We start from the raw sequence: 20756 nt of genomic DNA, 5'->3' as shown, positions 1-20756 counted from the left end.
TATGATGCATGCTGCTGAAGTTGGAATGTAGGAAACCTTTGAACCTTCTTGCCCGATGGATGGGATATGCTTTACTACTCTGTCCGATCATGGTTGATGTCTGATAGGAGAGTAGCATTTGATGGAGGAGTGTCTCCTGGCCAAGTGACGCCGGAGTCAACATGGAACAGAAGATGATGGTTGACATGTTCCTATGCCATCTCAGTAGATGACCAGACTTGCAATTTTACAGCTTAGGACAGAGGTCATATCGTAGATGCAAGTTCTTCAAATAAATCCTCCAAAGCAATCGCTGTTAGAGGCTTGAAATGAGACAAAACACCAGAATCCCTTTTTTAGAGCTGCGCGAGCAAAGCCAGTAAGATTCTTACCAAGAAAAGTTAACTTCAAGAGTATCTTGGCAATTTCACCATTGAAGTTTGGAGGATATCGAGCCATCACATGTCGAATCATTTGAATGGTTAGATACGACTCCTCACCTCACCTCGTCTCCATTGTTACGGACGGACAGAGCTTTAAAGAATAGCAATTCTGGAACTTGGGAAGTGGAGTGGAAGCCAATAAAAGAAGCACCTTTCCTCCCTCTCCCTCTCCCTTGCCTCGGCCTTTGATGGCGTGGAAGCAATTACTTTGAGCCTTGCGTGCCGGATTACTCCTGGAACAGGTTCCCCTCCAATAAGAGACCCTCTTTTGCTGCTCTCATCTCCTGTTTCTGGTTTAGTTGAGGACTGGACTGGTGCTGTTCTTGTTTGCTTTGCCTTGTGTCTTTTGGAGTACATGAGGAGAGGGGAGTGGAGGTGGAAGGGAGGAAGCCCAACGAGTGAAGCTGGGAAAGGTAGGGGAGCTGCTGGGGATCTTCGACTGCATCAATGAAGTCACCGCAGCGATCGCGGCAGCATCATCGGCGGGGATGAGCGAGCGGGCATGCCAGGTGGAGACCACGCCGCGGCTCGCGCAATGGAGGATCGAAAGCCTCGCCTCCTACACCTACCGCAAGTCCGACCCCTTCAAGATCGGCCTCTGGAACTGGTACGTGCACAAGCGATTGTCCCCTGCTTCTTTTTCCTGAATTTAGCAGATTTAATGTTGACGAAGGGGCGACTAGGAGTTCTCCTGCATAAAGATCTGGTCTTTCATGGACGTAACGAAGAAAATTGGGATTTTGGAGTTGCAGATCATCTCGATGTCCTATAGTATCCTTCGGTTCATCTTCTTCTGCTGTTTCTTTTGCTGCTTTTCGACTCTGTCTGGAGCACTCTCTTCTTCTTTATGAGCACTGGAAATCATGATTCTTTACTTCTTACTATCAATTTCTTTTCTTTTTCCCCGTAGATTGATGTCAGATGCAGTGTCTGAAGTATAGAATCTAATCATTCGATCCTTTGTTTTGATCATGATAAGAAGGTATCTTGCAGTGGAGAAGAGTAAACAACTGTCTGTGAAGCTGTTCCCTGAGGTTTCAAGCCTCACGAGGGAGCAGCCGCCCATTGCCTCCTTCGTCATCAAGGTTGTCTCCCCATCATCTCCAAACCGCAAGACGCTCATCCATCCAGGTCTTGTTCTTCCCTGCCAGAAAATCTTCCTTCTTCTTCTTCTTGTACCAAATGTCTTTCTGTGTGCAGGAATCCGGGACAGGCAGCTGAAGAACAGCGACGACTTTGTATGGGCAATCGACACCCTGCTCCCCGGCAGATTCATAATCGACGTTGAATTCCTTGATCTAAAGATTGTGCCGTCATCAGTATGCTCATGCATTTCGCTCATGAACTCTAATCTTTAGATTTCTCAGCATTGTCTTTGGCTTTTCTCATGTTCTTGGACTTCAGGGTGGCGAGCCTTCTTCAATTTGGGGCAGCTACCAGGTCGCGAAGCACTCGGCGGCCACCGCCCTCACCACTCTCGGCCGGATGCTGGCCGACGGCATCCACACCGACATCACGATCAACGCCAGGGGCGGCAGCATCGGCTCGCACCGCGCCGTCCTCGCGGCGAGGTCGCCCGTCTTCCGCAGCATGTTCTCGCACGACCTCAAGGAGAAGGAACTCTCTGCCGTCGACATATGCGACATGTCCTTCGAGGCTTGCCGGGCCTTCCTCGACTTCATCTACGGAAACTTCCAGGCCGACGAGTTCCTCGGCCACCGCCTCGCACTCCTGCGAGCGGCCGACAAGTATGACCTATCGGACCTGAAGGAGGCGTGCCACGAGAGCCTTTTGGAAGACATCGATGCTAAGAACGTGCTCGAGAGGCTGCAAACCGCCCACCTCCACCGTTTGCCTGAGCTGAAGAGCAGCTGCATGAGGTACCTGGTGGCCTTCGGAAAGATCTATGAGCTCGGTGAAGATTTCAGTGTCTTCCTGCAGACTGCCGATAGGGAGCTCATAGCTGAAATATTTCAGGAAGTTCTTGCTGCCTGGAAAGGTTTCTAGTCCACCATCGATGACAGAGAGATCATGGTACATGCTTTGTGTGAGTTCCTCGCAATCTCGTCTTCTCTGGTTGGGTGTCACTGTATACAGGGGTTGCTGAAAACACTGTACAGGATTGATCATCACAAAATGTGTGCATTCTTTAGATCGAGAAGAATATGTATGTATAATTTGATTGGAAAAAGGAAGATCTGCATCCATAATACACAGCATTCTGTTCTTACCACAAATGGATGAGAATTGCTATTGTCAGCATGAACAGAGTTGAATGGCAACTTAGGAGCAGAGTCTGGAGGGACTTCAGTTGACCAGCGATCAGATTTGTTTGACCAGAACGATAGGATTGTCTGCAGAATGCTCTTCGGGTTATGACGGAGCCTAACATCGACGGTGCGGATTTGATCTCACGGATCAGATGATTAATTCTTGCGTATAAAAATTAGAGAGTAAATATAAAAAATAGAAAAAAAAAACCAATAAAAATAAAACAAACGGAAAAGGGAAAGGCGAGAGCGCGTCGTGAGTCGTTGAGGCCGTTTCCGTACAGACACATCTTCCTCCCCTCGCCTCACCTCTCTCGTACAACCGGCCATTGCCCAGGCGCGATTCATGGATCGAGACGCCGAGAAGAGAGACAGAGAGGAGCCCAGGGAGGGAGGGCCCATCGCGGTAGCAGCGGCGGAGCTGGCGAAGAAGAAGGGGAAGCGGGGCGAGACGGGGGAGAGCCGCCGCATGGACGTGTCCCGCCCGCCGGGGCTTTTCGAGTTCCCGTGGCAGAAGGGGGAGCGCCTGATGGTGCCGGAGCCCCCCGACGAGTGGGACCTCCGCGACGTCTTCTTCTCCTCCCTCGTTGACGGCTGCTCTGCCGCCATCGGGGTCCCCGGCGACCGGCTCTACCCCGCCGCCCCGGAGCCCTTCTGCCTCCCCGAGGATCCGTCCGACGGGGATCCCGACGGCGGCGCGGAGTGCTTCTGGAGCTCCGTCCTCCGCCCTCCGCCAGCCGCTCTCCGCCGTGTACAGCAAGAGCTGCAATGCATGAAGAAAGAAGGAATCATCACAGGTTCTTCTTCTTGCTTGAACTCCACACATTACCCGTAATGATAACAGTATGAACAATAGAGGGATTAGGAATGTTTAGGATGTTGCTATCCTGCCATGTCTGCACATATCTCGTCATTTAGAGATTTATGTCATACACTACAGAATGGTGTCTTAGAGGAAGTGAATGATGTGAAAGTATTCTGCGTGCATTGGGAATCATTCTTTTTTCTGAAAGTTGTAACTTGGAAGTTTGGTTTTGATAGAAATGATTGTTGTGTGTTCAGCTACCACCTTCACTTATTTGGTTTCTTGATTTCTTGATTCACAAGCAAGACACTGAGTTGCTAATTGTGTCCATTGTCAACAAGCTACTAAAAGCAACTGTTGCAAGCAAAGCCAATGATGCCGAAGCCAATTAGATGTTAATGCATTCATGACTTGAGCCCTCCTTTCCAAATTGGTCCATTTCTTCACCTTCTTTTATCACCTCCTTCAACTATTAGTAAATTTGTATTCTTGTTGATATCAGAACTAACATTAGGGTTCAACAATTTATAATTAGGTTTTGTATAGGCTCTGGGATTGTCTTAGCACAATGCTTGTGTTGTGTTATCAGACTTGGAAATGCTGAGATTTCAGAAGGATACATGTTTGTCTACCCTAAGTTTGATGACCTTGAGACTGTTTACCAAAGTGCCTTTGATCATGGACAAGCAGTCTGGCCGAAATGATCATGGATTGGTTTTAAGCTTGTGCTAGTTGATCATCCAAATGATGATGAAGTCAGAAGGGTTCTTGTATGTATCAGTAGAACCATGATGAACCATGACCATTCTCTGAAGCTCATGAGAGCAGCACCAGTGGCAAGACCTCTTTCTTTTTTTATTTAATAAAAAATCTTTTTTAAAGGAGAACAAGTGAACAAAAATATTAGAAAGAGTGAAAAACAAAAAAATATTTACAACTATATCCATAATAACAAGACATAGGTTGATTACATGATGTCAACTATGCCCAGATGATTGCCTCATTAGATAATGTTAAAAATCTGATGGTGATTAATGTTGGTATTAAATGAATGTTTAAGATAATCAACAATATAACACAATTGTGTTCCTTTACAATATTCATAAAGAATAAATAAATTGTTCTTGATGTGAAAATAAATTATATATTATGAGTAAATCTCTTGTATATATTTGCATAAATTCCAAAGCTCTAATATTTATGATTTGTTTCATATAAAAACTCTCTTTATGCTGTTGAATGAAGGGAAAATTTCTTAAGCTACAATATCCACCTAAAGGATCAATTCATGTGATGCTCAAGTGGATAGTGTTAGAAATGAAACCTAGGTAATTTGCATGAGGTAGGACATATTTTCCTGTAGACAGGGGAGAAGTTTACATGAAACAGTAGCTTATCATGTGATTGTCCAATCAGCATGAGAAGTGGGCCCAGATAATGTGGCAACCACATAAGCACTATAATAGTGATGAATCCAATAAATAATATATATTTTTTATATTATTTACCCATGATTTCACTTTTCATCTTAGTGCTAACTTGAGCATCGGAGAAATCTGATCGAACACTCCACACAACTTCGATCTTTATATAAATTAATATTTTAATGAATATTCCAGGCACCATCCTTAATCACCGTCTTACTGGCACTTGCACAATCACATGTATTACCCCTTGTCTGAGGAGGAGACTCATCCAAGTGAGGTGTCTGCAATCCACATCTCCTTACACCTATAGACTTTGCTTGGAATTTTAATTCATCTCATTTATTGAATGCAAAAAATGTGGGTGAAGACTGGCATTGCAGTCCAAGGTGGGCAGCTTATTTGGACCAAAAGGATTTTTTGGTTTTTGGATTTTTCTCAGAAGCTTCTTGGAGTCATTTGCCAATCAAAAGACTTGCTGCGTCCCTCAATATCCTGCAGAAAAATTGCTGGTGGTGGGTGTCATCTGCATGAGTTGAATCATAAATGGAGGTTGACTGTTGTGGCTGAGCACTGTTGGGATGTAGAATTATCTGCAAAGAAGCTAGGCTGGAGAATATTAGGCTGCAATTGATATAGAGATCAATTAATCATAGACAAGGTAATCTATCATTATTTTTTTAATATATTATCTGCAAAGAAGCTTAAGCCCACATATGTAGTTGACAGATGGTTTTCTTATATATAAAAATTTCTAGCTAATCAAGTAGGACATGGTTTTGGTTACTATAATTTAAGCTTTTGTGTGAAATGATATTGAGTTGTAGGTTCTAATCATACTGTTAGGGGTGTTCCTGACAAATATACATTGGATGATCAAGTCAGTTTTGAACTCGGTCTGATCGAACTAGTTAATCAAAACCAAAACGAATTTTGTCTATGTGGGAGCATACATGGAGTCCCTTTTATATATGATTTTGAGGATGGTTATATCCGGAGTCATCAACTTTATGAGGGGAACGTGGTGGAGATTTAGTGTGACGATCGTCGAATCCGATGCTTACAAAGGTTGGTCGTATCAATTATAGTTTTCGATGGTTAATCGTTCGGTCACGTATCACCTTACAATGAATACATGTCTTAGGATCGATTGCCACCAATTCATCACGTATGATTCGTGTGTTTTTTTACGATTGATCTATGGATCATGTATCACCACTTAGACGACATCATATCTGATATGTTATTCTTCACCTATCACCTACTTTGAATTATTTGATTACTTGTTTTGAATAGTTGAGACATTATAGCTTACTACGACCAATGTTATATATCGCGATCGATTTAAATTTCATTTATTGGATTTGGACTAATAATTTAAGCATTTGATATCAAATAATTGAGGTATTATGATTCATGGTTATTATTTTTGTGTATCCTCATGAATCCAAAACTTCAGTGGCCTAAGTTTAAAAAAATTTAAGACAACATGGATTTTGTTGAAATAAAATTAGTTTAAGAGAGAGGGATAAGATGGATGCTACAATGTTTAGTTGGTGGTCAACATATAATTTTGACCGAGCAGAGGCCCATTTGCCATACACTCGGATCCGAGGACCTTTCAAGTCTTCCTTGCTTGCGTGCAATCCGAGACTCTTCTTCTTCTCTGAGACCACGTCCCACGCTTTAAATACAAAGCCTACGGCTCCAACAAGGCACAGACACAGCTCTTCTTTCTCCAACAAGGCACTTTCTGCCTCGTCTTGTCCGCTTCGGAGTTCGCAGTTCGTGTTCGAGCAGAACAACGAGCTCTCATCTTTCTCCAGCAGACACTTTCTGCCTCTTTTGTCTGCTTCGGAGTTCGCAGTTGGCGTTCGAGCAGAACAAGATGGGACCTTCTTCGAGGCTTTTCTGGTTTGTCGTTGTCCCTCTCAGTTGTTTTGTTGCTTTTGTGTGATGCAGTGGATTCTTTCTTTTCCTGTTTTCAATATTCCTATGAATTTTCATGACACAGACTAAATTATATTACGTTTTTGTTAGAAGTTTATGCAAGAGAAATTTTACACATATTTTTAGATTTTAATTGCTAAAAGACTTCCAATGTTAGGGAGACAAACTCCAAAAGTGTAGAGTTTGATTTTATATTTATTTATATATGTATATATAATCTTAGTAAGAGAGGAGATAAGGAAAAAAAAAAACTTAGTGGATTAAACCCAATAAAATTAATGAGTCGTTTATCTAATAAAGTTAGGACATCATAAATGGTATTATTAGTTCATGAGAAATAATAGTACAGCAGCCAACTTTTGGAGTTCATCTTCTATTTCAGCTTTTCCTCTCGTCTTCTTCCAAACGGTCTGAGCAAGTAGAGCATGCCGGTCTCTGTTTTCTGCAATGAAACTGCCCTGACCTAAGAACAAGTCCAAGTAGCAGAAGGTGACCCAAAACGGCCGCTTCATGCGGCCTTGATTCTTCGAAGCCTTACAATCCTTCCGCATCAAAAGCCTCGGAGTCTTGTGTTGACTCTTACTAGAAACAATAGGTGTGGATAGAGAGATCTTTACCGGTAGCCAATGGTAGTACTCTGTGTCACCTTTGCCACGCTTTCTTACTAAGAAACAAGTGTGGATAGAGAGATCTTTGCGGGTAAGCCAATGATAGTCCTCTTTGTCACCTATCATATGCTTTCTTCCGAGGACAGATGAAAGCAATGCCTGTCCCTTGTTTCGACTGCCGACACCACACCACCGAATGAGACATGAGCTGGTACAAGAAGGAATCTGTGTGAAGGATCAAGGAAAGCATAGAAAATTGGACTTCTTCTTCTTCGTCCCTTACCGTTCGTGCTGAGTTTGGTCTAACAGGAATTTTCTTTCGTTGTCAGAGAGATGGAGAAATCTTGGAGCTAAATGCTCCGAAAACAATATCAACTCTATAGAGGCCAAATGGTGGGTAGATGAACTCTGGCCTTTGATCTGGCCTTGTACAGTAGCAGTTTCTCCGATAGAGGAAGATCTTGAGATAAGATGGCAGAGGTTGTAGTCTTCAGCTTGATCGAGAAGATGACCGATGCTGTGGCCACTGCAGCAGTCCGACCTCCCGGCTGGCTCGCCAGGCCTCAGCAGAACGTTCACGAAGGGATGATCCGGATCAAGAGCGAGCTCGAGGTGATGCACGAGTTCCTCAAGTCCATGAACACGTACAGAGGCGAACAAGAGCTGGTCTTTATCTCCTGGGCCAAGCAGGTTCAAGATGTGGCCTACGATATCGAGGACATCGTCGACGAGTACACCTACGTCGTCGCCGGTAGCAGCTGGGGCAGCTTGGGAGCCTTCGTCCGTGGCCTCTCCAACGACGCCAAGGCCACTGCTTTGCGCGAAATCGCCAGGAGACTGGAGGCCAAGGAAGTTAGCCTTGCTCAGCTATCAGGAATCGGAGAGTTGCCTGTCATCAGAATCCCACACAGGTTGGCGGAGCTGCCCGACGACCCCCAGCCGGGCTACCATTTAGCGGAATCAGCACACTTCGTCGAGGAAGACGAACTTGTGGGGATCGACGACCACAAGGATAGGCTTATCGGGTTGCTGACGGACGAGGAGCGCCGGCGCACCGCAGTCGCCGTCTTCGGCATGGGCGGCGTCGGGAAGACCACCCTCGTGACCCGAGTTTACAGAGACAGAGCAATCCTCAGCCACTTCAGCTGCCGCGCGTGGGTCTTTGTGTCCCAAAACTACAACATCGATGACCTGCTGCGGAAGATCCTGAGGGCGCTGCTGCAGGAGAGGATGGAAGAGGCCGCCGACGACTTCGATTCGATGGAGTACAGGAGGCTGGTGGAAGCACTCCGCGCGCATCTGGACCGCCAGAGGTACCTGATTGTGCTGGACGATGTGTGGCAAGTCAGCATCTGGACGGACATCAGCTACGCGCTGCTCGCCAACAGCTGCCGGAGCAGAGTCGTCATCACCACGAGGATGCAGGAAGTGGCTTCGGTGGCGGGTGGCAGCCGGGTCATGACAGTGGACCCTCTGCCGGAGGAGATGGCGTGGTCTCTCTTCTGCAAGAAGGCGTTTCCGAGGGGGGAAGGAAGCGTGTGCCCCCCGGCGCTGGAGCACTGGGCCAGAAGAATCGTGGACAAGTGCGAAGGCCTCCCCCTCGCCATCGTCGCCATCGGCATCCTGTTGTCCCACAGGGACAGGGCGGAGTCGACATGGAAGAGCATGCACGACGGCCTGACATGGTCTACCACCGAACACACAGGGCTCCATAGAGTCTCCAGAATCCTGAGCCTAAGCATCAGGCATCTACCGTACCACCTCAGGAACTGCCTCTTACACTGCAGCCTCTTCCCGGAGGGTTACCTCATCGGAAGAAATCGGTTGATCAGGCTCTGGGTGGCGGAAGGGTTCGTGAAGGAGCGGCGTCAGAGGTCGATGGAGGAGGTGGCCGAGGACTACCTCAACCAACTGGTCGGCCGCTGCCTGCTCCAAGTCACCCACACAAACGAGTCCGGAAGGGTGCGCTTCTGCCGAGTTCATGACCTCGTCAGGGAGCTCATCGTGGCCAGATCCAGAGAGGAGCACTTCGCCGAGGCGTACGACGGCAAGCCGGAAGATTTAAGCGATCGGATCCGGCGACTCTCCCTCGTGCAGGGTGAAGATGAGAGGCTGAGCGAGAAGATGCCGCTGCTTCGGTCCTTCCTTGCGTTCTCACCGGCTTCCACCTCGCTGCTCTCCAAGTGTCGGCTGATAAGAGTCTTGGATCTCCGCGCCGCCCCATTGGAGAGCTTGCCGGACGAGATAGGCCACCTCTTCAACCTGCGATACCTGAGCATACGGCGCACCAATGTCAGGCACCTGCCCAAAACACTGGGAAGCCTTCGGAAGCTTGAAACCTTGGATGCGGTCTACACCCACGTCGAGGAGCTCCCCAGCGGAGTCACAAGGCTGGAGAGCCTGCGGCATCTGATGGTGAAGAAGTTCCACCGTCAGACTTCAAGATACACCATTCTCGGCGGCGGAGTCGTCGTTCCGGGCGGGATGGGCAAGCTGCAGAAGCTGCAGACTCTGAAGGCCGTAGTAGTGGAGGACGAGACGACGGTCCGGCATCTGCGGAGTCTGACGCAGATGAAGAGCTTGGACATCAGAGGCGTGAGAACCATCCACAGCAAGTTGCTCTCGGCGTCCATATCCAATATGGATCGCCTTGTTCGCCTGGTGGTGATGGCGAGGCACAAAGACGACACCTTGCTGCTAAACAACCTCACTCCTCCGCCGCAGCTGCGGAAGCTAAGCTTGTACGGGATGCTGGAGAAGGGGATGACGTCTCGGTGGCCTGACTCTCTCAGAGCTCTCACTCATTTGGTCCTAAAGATGTCGAGACTCAAGGAGGACTCGCTGTCTTCGCTCATGGAGTTGCCCAACCTGGTGTCCCTCTTTCTCATGCAAGCATACGACGGGACCGAGCTGTGCTTCCGTGCCGGTTGGCTCCGGAGGCTCAAGTCTTTGGGGCTGTGTGATATGATCCACCTCAGCCGAATGGAAGTAGAAGAGAACGCCCTCGAGAGCCTGCGTGAGCTGAGACTGGTAAGGTGTGGCAAGTTGAAGACGATTCCGGTTGGCATAGAGTACCTCGGTGGCTTGCAGAAGCTGGAACTCGAGGGCATGCCAATTGAGCTGGTGGAGAAGCTGCATGGAGGGGGACAGACCGAGGACGACCGTGCGCGGCTTCAACATATCCCCATCATCATGAACTGGTTCCAGAGAGACGGATGTTGGATGGAGGAAAGGCTCTCTTAACATCTTTTCACCATTGTTTAGATCGTAGCCTGTGATCGTTTAGATCTCAGTTGCTGGCGTATAGAATCATTACCTGAACTTGATTGCAATTGGAAACACAAGTTATGCATCTGGAACAATGTAATTGCGATTTACATAACAAGGATCATCATCATTGAAATTTAGGACTGCAAATTGAATGCTCCGATTTGTAGGCATCTCAGTGAAAAAAGGATCATTCCACTATTCCAAACCAAGCTATTAATTTAAATGAAGACACTGCATCATGCAAATAATTAATTGCAAGGACGATACTCAACGATTCATATTCCAGCTTTCATCAAAACTTTCCATAATTTCACTATCAGTTTATATAATGAATCTTTTGTACAAATTCATCAAAACTTTTTAACTAATATAATGTATCGTAAATCGGGTTATCTTACCATGCTCATAGAGAGTTTTTTTGTACAAATTCTCATGGCTTATGACTGGGGAGCTGCTGCCAACTTCTTCGGTGGTGGGTTTCCGCCGGAGATCAACACATACGAATAAAAGCATATCATTGCAGCACTGCCAGTGGTAGAAATGCGGCCAGGCATCAGTAGATTCTGAGAAGTCAAGTCCCAAATAGTTTATGAGTGGAGATAAATACCTCAAGAAGATATAAAATCCTGTGGGAAAGAGTTTCTTTGACTGCATCGATAAGAAGCCAATTAAGTCATTACTGCATAGTAATTGGGACTATATGCTAGTGAATGCGAAACCAAATAAGGTACTTACCAATGTGTATGCCTGCATAAGCTTCCAGAGAAATGCAGCAGAGAAGGCTAAAAAACAACAGACAGAATTGATATAAGTTTTAAAATTATAAATTAACATATGTATTGTATGGAAATATATATGTACACATAGTATTACGTGTGAGCGCTAGATGCCCAATCCTCTATGCGTGAGAATTGGCCACTCACCTCCAAGGGTAGATTAATTATAAATGTAAAACTCAATGTTGGTAATGCTAATAATGTCCTAAATGTGAATTTTGAAACATTCAGTCATAAAAAAATCCTAGATGACATTAAACTATAGGAATTTTTTCTTTATACTGAACCACAACAAGATTACTTGAAGTTGAAAGGCTAAGCATAAAGGCATTCATTTTGTAATAAAGAAACTGCGGTTCATACCTGCTTGACCCAGTATAAATGGTAAGCTGGATCTTCCAGTCCTCCAAACTTTTAGGCTAAGTACACTCAGCACCAAAATAGCACCACCATGTATCATGGCCGTGGCATTTCTAGAGAAAATAAAGCCTAGCAGCCCTCCAGCAAATAAAAATCCACCTATAACAGGAAATATTATACTCATCAGAAAGGATGTAGCTTGTGTTCTTCACATCCATCACAATACCGATACTCAGGTTCTTTTAATTAATTTACTTAAAATGTTAAACTGAATAATAAATAATGAATTTTTTCTCCATAGAAAAGAGGCCATAATCTAAGCCCATCAGAAGGAAGTTATCATGATTACAAGGGTTGCAAAATATGGATTTGTGTAAACAATAACAGATCTAAGTAACAAATTGCCTTTTCTCAGACACAAGAATTTCATGTATCATGGTTCCCCTAGGACAAACTGCAACAACCAAACAGCAGGACTACCTTACAAGTAAAACAGCAATCCTCACCAGAAAAGCAACATCACCTTGATAAATAGAAACAAAAAACTATCCAGTACAATATATCTTGCTTTCGATTGTCATAAAAACTAAAGAAGCTATCTTATTAAAGAAAGCTGAATAAGCTATACAGAAATAACATTGGATTCCACAGAACGTGCAACAGACCCAAATACAGAGAGAGAGAGAGAAGAGAGGAGAGAGAGAGAGAGAGATCGGTTGTTTCATACCAAAACTATGATCTATGATGATTGTTGGTACCAAATAATGAAGAACAATAAGCTAAAATATTTGCTATACTTACAGGGACAAACACTTCTTATCTATGCAAAACTCATTTATGAAAATATCAGTATGTTATCTGTGATCAACATGTAATTCCTTGTCAGTTTAGAGACCAAGAAATAAATCCCAGTCAAGAGAAAACAAGAGTTTTTCTTCTCTCCGAAACAAACTGAAACATTAAACAAATGCACAGATGCATCAACCACCAAGAAACAAAACAACCTACTTGACAATTTCTTAAGTGACATTCTACAATGAACAGAAATAAGCTTAATATTTGGACTTCAGTTCAGATTGGCTCACCAAAAGGGATGCCGAAGCAAAAATCATGTAATTTTGCACTTCTTTTGGTTGGGATGATGCCCTCCTTCTGTATACGCATGTCCATACCCATTTTCCCATCGAATGATTCTTCAGTTGGATTAGATTTAAGTGGATCATAGACTAGATCTGGTTTAGTACCCTCTGCATATCTTATGGCATTATTGGCATCAACATTGCTTCCAGCACTGGTTCCATTAAGGGACATAGAAACTGAAAGCTGTAAATTGAAGAAAAGAGTTAAGAGTCAATGTCTCACTCACCACATAAAGAAAAGGAAAACAGAATATAAGTAAAAGCTCTACAAGCCAAAATGAGTTATCTTTTGCTTTTGTCTTGCTTTTACTGCAATTTCTCCCTTTTCCTTTCTAATTTCAGAGACCATGAAAGCTTCAGCTGAAACACCAAAACATCTGACCTAAATAAATATAGTTATAGTTACATTTCTTTAAGGTTTCTTACGAAATCTTTTGTCTAGGATCCCAATTACAATGGCACATCAGCAGGAGGACCTCATACAAATGAAAAGAAAAAAACAACAATTTAGAGTCTAGAATTACTAGTGCAATGAATATGTGACCAGAGTATAAGGAAGTTTGGTAAAGAAGAATTTTAACAAATAGGCTTGACAACACATGAATTTATAATCACATGATCAAAGAACACAAACGTCAAAAACAAGAAATAGAGATTCAGTCAGACAACATTTCATATCTTTGGAAAGGAACTATTTCCAAATACAATGCAGAAAAAACACCAACTTCAAGTTGCCCCTTGCTCATGTATGTCAATAACTAGTCATTCCGGTTATATTTTTGCATAGGTACTAAATAACCTGTCAACGTACATACATTGATCTTCAAATGCATGTCATTGTTATCTGATAGTGCTAAACACGCATTGGGAAGATGCTGTCAGTGTCAGAGATTTTCTTAAGGATAAATTGAACACCTAACAGCATACGAAAACTATGCATCAAAGCTAAAAGCCGATGATAATACTTCAGTCCCACCAGTCCACCACCTCTCTTCAAGTTCGCAACAACGCTGACAAGAGGCAAGGAAATAAAAAGACTAGGCGAGGCGTGGCAAATAAACTCGCACCTTTCTGCCACTGATGTTGGAAACTCTAAAGGCAGGGACTCTGAAAAACATGCTTTTGACATCCACGGAATCGGAAGAAGAAACCCTAGACCACGGCAGAGAAGGCCGAAGCCCCTCCAAGGATCGCATGCTCCTCCTCGCCACCAAACCGGATCCATAAAGCTGCGAGGCAGCCATCGATCTACAGGCTGAAGAAGAATTCATGAGATCAGAATCAATGATAGATTAAGGTACGGAATAAATTCGGGTAATCGAGGATTTATCCGTTCGAAATCAGGAATTATGAAGGAAATCTTAAGATATACCCATCCTCGTGGGCAGCGACCAGCGTGTGCTCGCCACCGAGGATGGCGAGTTGGAAGCGTACCAAGGTGGCGGTGTAACGGCGGAGAGGATTGCGGAGGCGAAGCGCCGCAGTCGAATGGTCCGGTCAGGGGCGAAGACGGAGAGGGGTGGGGTGGGTCAAAGCAGCGCAGGTCGGCGGATGACTGGAGAACGCTTCGAGCCAAGAGTTGGGAGCTCGTCGTGTTCTGTTTCGACTTTTGCCGTCGGTATAATTATAATTTTCTGCTATACCCTTTACTTGTGGTGAAGGGAAACATAAATGATGGGCATTAAAGTCTTTTGACTAGACAAGCTCTGAACAGTCACTTTGAACCGCCGGCTCACACAGTGGACATGAACCGGTTGGATAATGTACGAATAAACCCGGTTTACATATATGGATTATTTCTTGGACCATCTCCAAGCCCTTGTGAGAATTACACAGTCGAATTCTGCCGATGACAGTCATTGCTTGGCAATTGCAATATGATCAATTTATGCACACTAAAAGGACATTTTGGTGGCCGATCCGGTCGAGCCGAAGAACCGAGCCAAGATTGAACCGGACTGGTATTTCAACACGTAGAAAGACTAAAACGCTTCATTTTTAATATCCATCAAAAGGGACTATTATTGAAGGGTATACAGGTAAATTCATACTCATTAAAGCGGAAGAATGATACAGATGTATCGGCATCTTCTCTTTGCCCTAAATCCCGCGATCTGCGGTCTCTCCCCGTCGCCGGACCTCCCTGCCGCGCCTCCTTCGGCGCTCCTCCTTCTCCACACCCTCTGTCCCCCGAAACTTGCTGTTCTTCCATTGTCTGCACGATCGCTCTCAGCCACCGGTGGCCTTCTTCGTATAACAGGTATAACAGAAAGCTTCGTCATTACGCTGATGTAACTTTCTTGTTTGAGTGAGAGCAAACATGTAGTGTATAGAGCAAGACTTTATTTTTATCAGAACGAAGATGTTTGACCTCCTTTGCAAGGCAAGTGAGCTACTTTGTTTTCATGTAACCTTAGATGAGACTTGGAGATATAGCATTACCAATCACAAATTAGATGTATTTAACAATTGGATCAGTTTCAGACTTATCATCATCAAGTCGTCATTGAATCCTCGTTATGGTCTGCCACTCAGATTCCAGAATTGTTTTGCGTTGGTTCATTCTCAGAATGGGAGATGTTGCGGGTCTGGCAATGGAAGCTTCATTCTGTTTCTGCTTTAAGTTATTCCTTTCATCTTCATCGTAACGATTCTAAGTGTTGGTACATAGAGACCGTCAACGGGTGAGTTGGTCCGATTGGTTTAGTGTCGAAGGTGCAGGTCCATCATGATGACTCCTCCTTGCTGATGGGGGAAGCTGACGTTGTCAGCTGGTTAGAGATCCCGCCAGGGGAGGTGATTCACTGGAAGCGGCCTGGCCTTGGTATGGTGAAGCCTGGTCGGAGAGCTGGATTCTCCTAGCTACTAAGCCACCTTCTAGCCACTTCTCTGGATGGAACCGGGGGTCCTACATAACTGGTCCGTTTCGGGGGCATCCCAGCTCGACCCCTCCGATGTTTAAGTCAGCGAAAATTGGACAGGGAGGAAGATAATATAAATGATAGAATATAGGGTTTTTGCCTGCCGCCCCCTGCCCCTCTCTCTCTCTCTTCTTGGTTTGGGGCTTGGCTTTTATACTTGCACGCCGAGTGGTCTGGACGTGCGTTAGCCAAGGTCCCCCTTACCCTGTATGGTGGAGGCATTAGTGAGGGTGACTTGCTGGCGTGTGTCCTCTGGCGCCTTGGGTGGGCCATTGGGATGCCTCTGGGCTGACTCCCTTGCCTCTTTAGGTTAGGCAGGGAGTGATTCCTCCATCAGCTGTTCGGAAGGGAAGGCTAGTAAAGTCGGATCATGTTGTTAGTCATTAATGTGAAGGCATGACTTTTGTTGAGATGTCAGCCAGGAGGCAGCTGGGAAAGCTGGGGCATGCTGTTAGCCATTAATGCTAGACATAGTTTTTTCAATTGTGGTATCAGCAAGGAGTGAGTCTTGCATGCCTACTTTGGGAAGCCAAGACAGGCAGGGGAGATCCCTGCTGGCAGCTAGGGGGAGTTGGTGGGGGCTCCCACGTTTGGCTTAGGTGGCATTGCTGGCCCAGGTGGCGAGGGAAGTTAGCAATGCCAAGCTTTTCCGTATCACTAAGAAAAGTGTGCATTCAGCTTCTTGTAATGGAACCCAATCCAATAGCGTTATTAGGAAAGAATAGTAGTATCTATGTATGGTATAATCCACTAGTGGCTGAATCATGCTGCTATGTTTCACATTACTAGATTCACTTGGGATTGTTTGGGAAATTAAAAATTGTTTGCAAGTACTTCAGGTTTACTCATTTCCTTTAGATTCATATTTCAATGTAAATAATTCATTTTCTGTTTTGTGGTAGATATGGAGAAATGGATACATCAAATTGAAGAATGGACTCATCAGCAGCCCATAGAGCAACTCTATGTTGCTTTCGCTGTTCTAGTCTTCACATTTGTTTTCTTTGGGTTGTGTAGGTTCACTCTACCCTCTTTTCTTCTTTGCACGTCCATTTTTGTTTAGACATGGTATTTTCCTGTTCAAGAGCTGACTGATGTGCTTAAAAGTATGAAAAAGAGAAGCTCAGATATGCAAAGAAGAAATTAATTTAATCTATTGTGCAAATTGGGCTTTTAACATATCCTCCAAGAGTTTTCTGGAAAAGGACGTATATGATTCTCCAAAGGAGTGCAATGATAAGGAAATCTTTGGCGTTCTTGAAGAGCTATTAAATTTAACTGTGTACCTTTTTTTTATCTCAGTTCGTATCTTGAGACGCTCAAAGTCCAATACCATAGTGCTTGTTGGCTTAAGTGGTAGTGGAAAAACTGTTCTTTTTTACCAGGTATATTTCTATATTGTTCACTTACTAATATTAAAATCTTGATTTATTCATCTAAATTTTGTTGTTGATGTGATATTATCATAGATATGTTTATTCTCTAATTAACTAAAATATGGAATATAATATATTATAACAAAAGTTGGTTGGGCTTTTAACGTTGGAAGTCGTTTCAGTTGTGTCAAAGAGATTTAGTTTTCACAATTTGCAGCTTCAACAGTATTCATGCTTTGGTAGTCTGATGCTTTCAACATATTAAAACAATTTTCAGCAGTTTTGACCAATTATAATCATCTAAGAGCCTTTGAAGAAATAATTCATTGAATAATAAATGTCTAAATTAATTAATGAGATCTTGGACAGTCTCAGTGGTTGGTTTTGTTGATTTCAGTCCATGCTAAGGTCTGAACACAGAAACTCAAGAGTTTTGGATCTGAATGCCCGTTCCTGATCTGGATTGGGGTTGGCAAAAAATTCAAAATCTAGCTAACCATGGTTTGCCGTACCGAACAGTACCGCCCGGTACGGGCGGTACGTACCGGTCCGACAGACTTTCGGTACGCGGACCGCCTCTTACCGTTCCGGTACGTACCGGTCCGACAGACTTTCGGTACGCGGACCGCCTCTTACCGTTCCGGTATACCGGTCGGTACACCCGTACCGTACCGTACCGAGCGTGGATCGAAACGCCGGTACGGTACGGTACGGCGAACCTTGTAGCTAACTACAAAATCCTGACTCAAAAGTGTATCTTGTTAGCACTTGAACCATCTTTAGCATTCATCTATCTGGCATATGTTTTTTTATTTCTATGGCTAAGAACTCATAAATATTAATAACAAATGAGGGAAAAGGGTATTTCAAAGGCAAAAGAAGGGACGAGACTTAGACTGTCAAATTTGTTGAGGGTCACTCCATGAACTTATATTGTTTGAGTTGAGCATTGCATGCTTTTACGTAGCACGGTGGCTTATTAGAGTCTTTAACATTTGTGGGATCCTCGTGTCACATCCTCAAAGTAAAATCATAGAGGTGTGAACCTATTCTTAAACAAGAAAATTATGGATATCATTTCTCCCAAGGAAATTCTTTAATCAATGAAAAGATGAGGGGTAAGCCTTAAAGATGGGGGGTAAGCCTTCATCATTTCTCCAAGTAAATTTTTTAATAGAATGGTGTTTCCAAATCATTTTCAATCAAAAGAATGATATGATTCCTTAAGATCTTTATCTCAATCACCTTTCCAATCCATGACATAAGTTCTAAATAAATTCTTAAATCATGCTCTGATACTACCTCTGTCACATCCTCAAAGTAAAATCATAGAGGTATGAATATATTTTAAACAAAAAAATTATGGATATCATAAATAATTCAAAAATGTAAGACATTCATTATACCCCAGAACACAATTAAATAGCTTGATGATTTGATTTGATCAATTTCTTTATGCTACAACCCACATTATATTAATTGACACTAACTCTTTTAAGGTTTGTAAGTTCAAATACTAAACATTTTCCATAAGTATTCTTTAATTCATGACGAAGTTACAAGCAGTACTTTGAAAAGTTTGTTAAACTAGTTTCTCTCTGTATGAAACAAGTATAACGATCATAAAAACGCACATAGAATACTGTAGCATGACTTAAAAGCAAATAAACATAACTATAACCATCTTGTCTCCAGAATCAAGTATTAGGTGTTGCATATCCTGTCTTTGTTTGTTAGCAAAATGCCATATGCCTTGGTTGTCAAAAGTTTTTATGTGATGTCACAAGATAATGGAAATATCATACTTATATTTGTTTAGCTGAGATGACTTTATGGGCATAGGGCAACACCAATTGTACTATGTGATGCTTGGTTCAACGTTTTGACCAATAAATAGAGCTTCTGGCTCATCATTAGCTAGTTTGCTCAGTCAACATGTTATCTTTTATGTAGGATGTTTAGTTTTTGTCTCTCATGGTTCAGGAGAATTTAACGTGTATGCAATTATTATCGAAACAAACAGCTTAACGTGTATGTAAATATTATCGAAACAAACAGCTCAATGTAAAATGATCAGATGTTAAATATCTAGCTGTCCTGCATAATAACAACCTAACATCTTTACAGTGATTAATGTGCTGAACTTTGCTGGTGCTTGTCAAAACTTTTAGAGAAAACTTAAATTTCTTTATATTGTTAAATATAACTAATGCAGATATAGACCAGACATGCTTGATTTGTTATCAGCTTTCTGATACCATCGTCTTTATCATTGTTACTACACTAGCTTCGTGATGGCTCCCCACATCTTGGTACTGTTACATCAATGGAACCAAATGATGGTACTTTTGTGCTGCACTCTGAGCTGGAAAAGGTAATGGTTTGGGGACTTACTAGATTAAAGCATGCTATAGTGTTGTTATGATGACATGAGGTACATGTTGAATTTGTCTCCCTTTTATATGCACAGAAGGGAAAACTAAATCCAGTTCATTTGATTGATGTTCCTGGGCATTCACGACTGAGACCAAAGCTTGATGAATTCTTGCCTCATGCGGCTGGAGTCATTTTTGTTGTGGACAGTTTAGATTTCTTACCAAATTGCCGAGCGGCTGCTGAGTAATTCACCAACTCGCTCTGATAAAAATATATGATTTGCTTCTTTTTTTTTAAGCATTATTTGTAGACTGACTGATAATGGTAAAGCTGTGCTGTTATATGTTTTTTCCTTATATTTGTCAACAGGTCCCTATTTATGAATTACTGTGTTGATTATCTTCTGTATACTGTGGTCTGCAAGGTACTTGTATGATGTACTGACAAAGGCAATCATAGTGAAGCGAAGAATACCCATTTTGATATTGTGCAACAAGGCAGACAAAGTGACGGCACATTCCAAGGAATTTATTAGAAAACAGTTGGAGAAGGAAATGTATGACCTTAATTTGATATTTGAAGTCATCGCCTTCTTTTTTTTCAATGCCTTACTGTACTCTTTAGTCTATGTATATAGTATCATTACGTTTTTTTGTTTTTGGGCAGAGACAAGCTTCGTACCTCAAGAAGTGCAATTTCAACTGCTGATATAACCAGTGACTATACCCTTGGGGTTCCCGGAGAAGCATTTTTGTTTTCTCATTGTCAAAACAAGGTGACAGTAGCTGATGCATCTGGGCTAACGGGAGAGATCTCCCAGGTCGAGCAGTTCATCAGAGAGCTAGTGAGGCCATAATTGATTCTGTTGACATTCGCTTTTTGACCCCTTTGAGACGCTGAGACCTTAATAAACCATGCAGCTTGAACTCCCATGCTATCATCATATCATATATCAGAGTTGAGGATTTTCTAGACACTCTTAATGCTGAAGAACTGCTCTCATGCATAACTCATTTGCCTTGAGTGTTCATTTTCTTTGATGTAGAGTATCCATTCTAA

General features: G+C 43.3%; 5 protein-coding genes across 6 annotated transcripts; 4 read left to right on the top strand and 1 right to left on the bottom strand.

Annotated features, from left to right (window-relative positions):
- The first annotated feature begins 398 nt into the window (after positions 1-398).
- LOC103997757 (BTB/POZ domain-containing protein At1g55760) lies at positions 399-2634 on the top strand. Of its 2 annotated transcripts, none has more exons than XM_009419077.3 (4): positions 399-1029; positions 1405-1553; positions 1623-1741; positions 1827-2634. In XM_009419077.3, exons 1-4 carry the CDS (start codon positions 911-913, stop codon positions 2427-2429), a joined length of 990 nt encoding a protein of 329 aa, XP_009417352.2. In that variant the 5' UTR covers positions 399-910; the 3' UTR covers positions 2430-2634. The 2 variants fall into 2 exon arrangements, with proteins under 2 accessions (XP_009417352.2, XP_009417353.2); XM_009419078.3 differs by having other exon boundaries at positions 1096-1553.
- A 25-nt stretch (positions 2635-2659) lies between these two features.
- On the top strand, positions 2660-3727 carry LOC103997818 (uncharacterized). The gene has a single exon (XM_009419143.3). The coding sequence runs from the start codon at positions 3039-3041 to the stop codon at positions 3525-3527; it is 489 nt and encodes a 162-aa protein (XP_009417418.2). The 5' UTR covers positions 2660-3038; the 3' UTR covers positions 3528-3727.
- Positions 3728-7817: 4090 nt separating this feature from the next.
- LOC135650022 (disease resistance protein RPM1-like) lies at positions 7818-10896 on the top strand. The gene has a single exon (XM_065169075.1). The coding sequence runs from the start codon at positions 7951-7953 to the stop codon at positions 10720-10722; it is 2772 nt and encodes a 923-aa protein (XP_065025147.1). The 5' UTR covers positions 7818-7950; the 3' UTR covers positions 10723-10896.
- Positions 10897-11013: 117 nt separating this feature from the next.
- Positions 11014-14531, bottom strand: LOC135583262 (protein FATTY ACID EXPORT 1, chloroplastic-like). Its single transcript, XM_065169081.1, has 7 exons — positions 14397-14531; positions 14092-14279; positions 12971-13208; positions 11889-12044; positions 11485-11531; positions 11357-11397; positions 11014-11274 (listed from the first exon to the last, which is right to left on the bottom strand). The coding sequence occupies exons 1-7, from the start codon at positions 14398-14400 to the stop codon at positions 11187-11189; spliced, it is 762 nt and encodes a 253-aa protein (XP_065025153.1). The 5' UTR covers positions 14401-14531; the 3' UTR covers positions 11014-11186.
- A 549-nt stretch (positions 14532-15080) lies between these two features.
- Positions 15081-20720, top strand: LOC135650024 (uncharacterized). Its single transcript, XM_065169080.1, has 7 exons — positions 15081-15284; positions 16848-16958; positions 17248-17330; positions 19609-19695; positions 19792-19940; positions 20122-20253; positions 20364-20720. Exons 1-7 carry the CDS (start codon positions 15092-15094, stop codon positions 20551-20553), a joined length of 945 nt encoding a protein of 314 aa, XP_065025152.1. The 5' UTR covers positions 15081-15091; the 3' UTR covers positions 20554-20720.
- The last annotated feature ends 36 nt before the right edge of the window (positions 20721-20756 follow it).

Source organism: Musa acuminata, chromosome BXJ3-9 (assembly GCF_036884655.1).
Source record: "Musa acuminata AAA Group cultivar baxijiao chromosome BXJ3-9, Cavendish_Baxijiao_AAA, whole genome shotgun sequence".
In the NCBI taxonomy this organism is placed as follows: Eukaryota; Viridiplantae; Streptophyta; class Magnoliopsida; order Zingiberales; family Musaceae; genus Musa; species Musa acuminata.
Note: the sequence above shows the minus strand (reverse complement) of the source record. Positions and strands in the feature narration are given on the sequence as shown.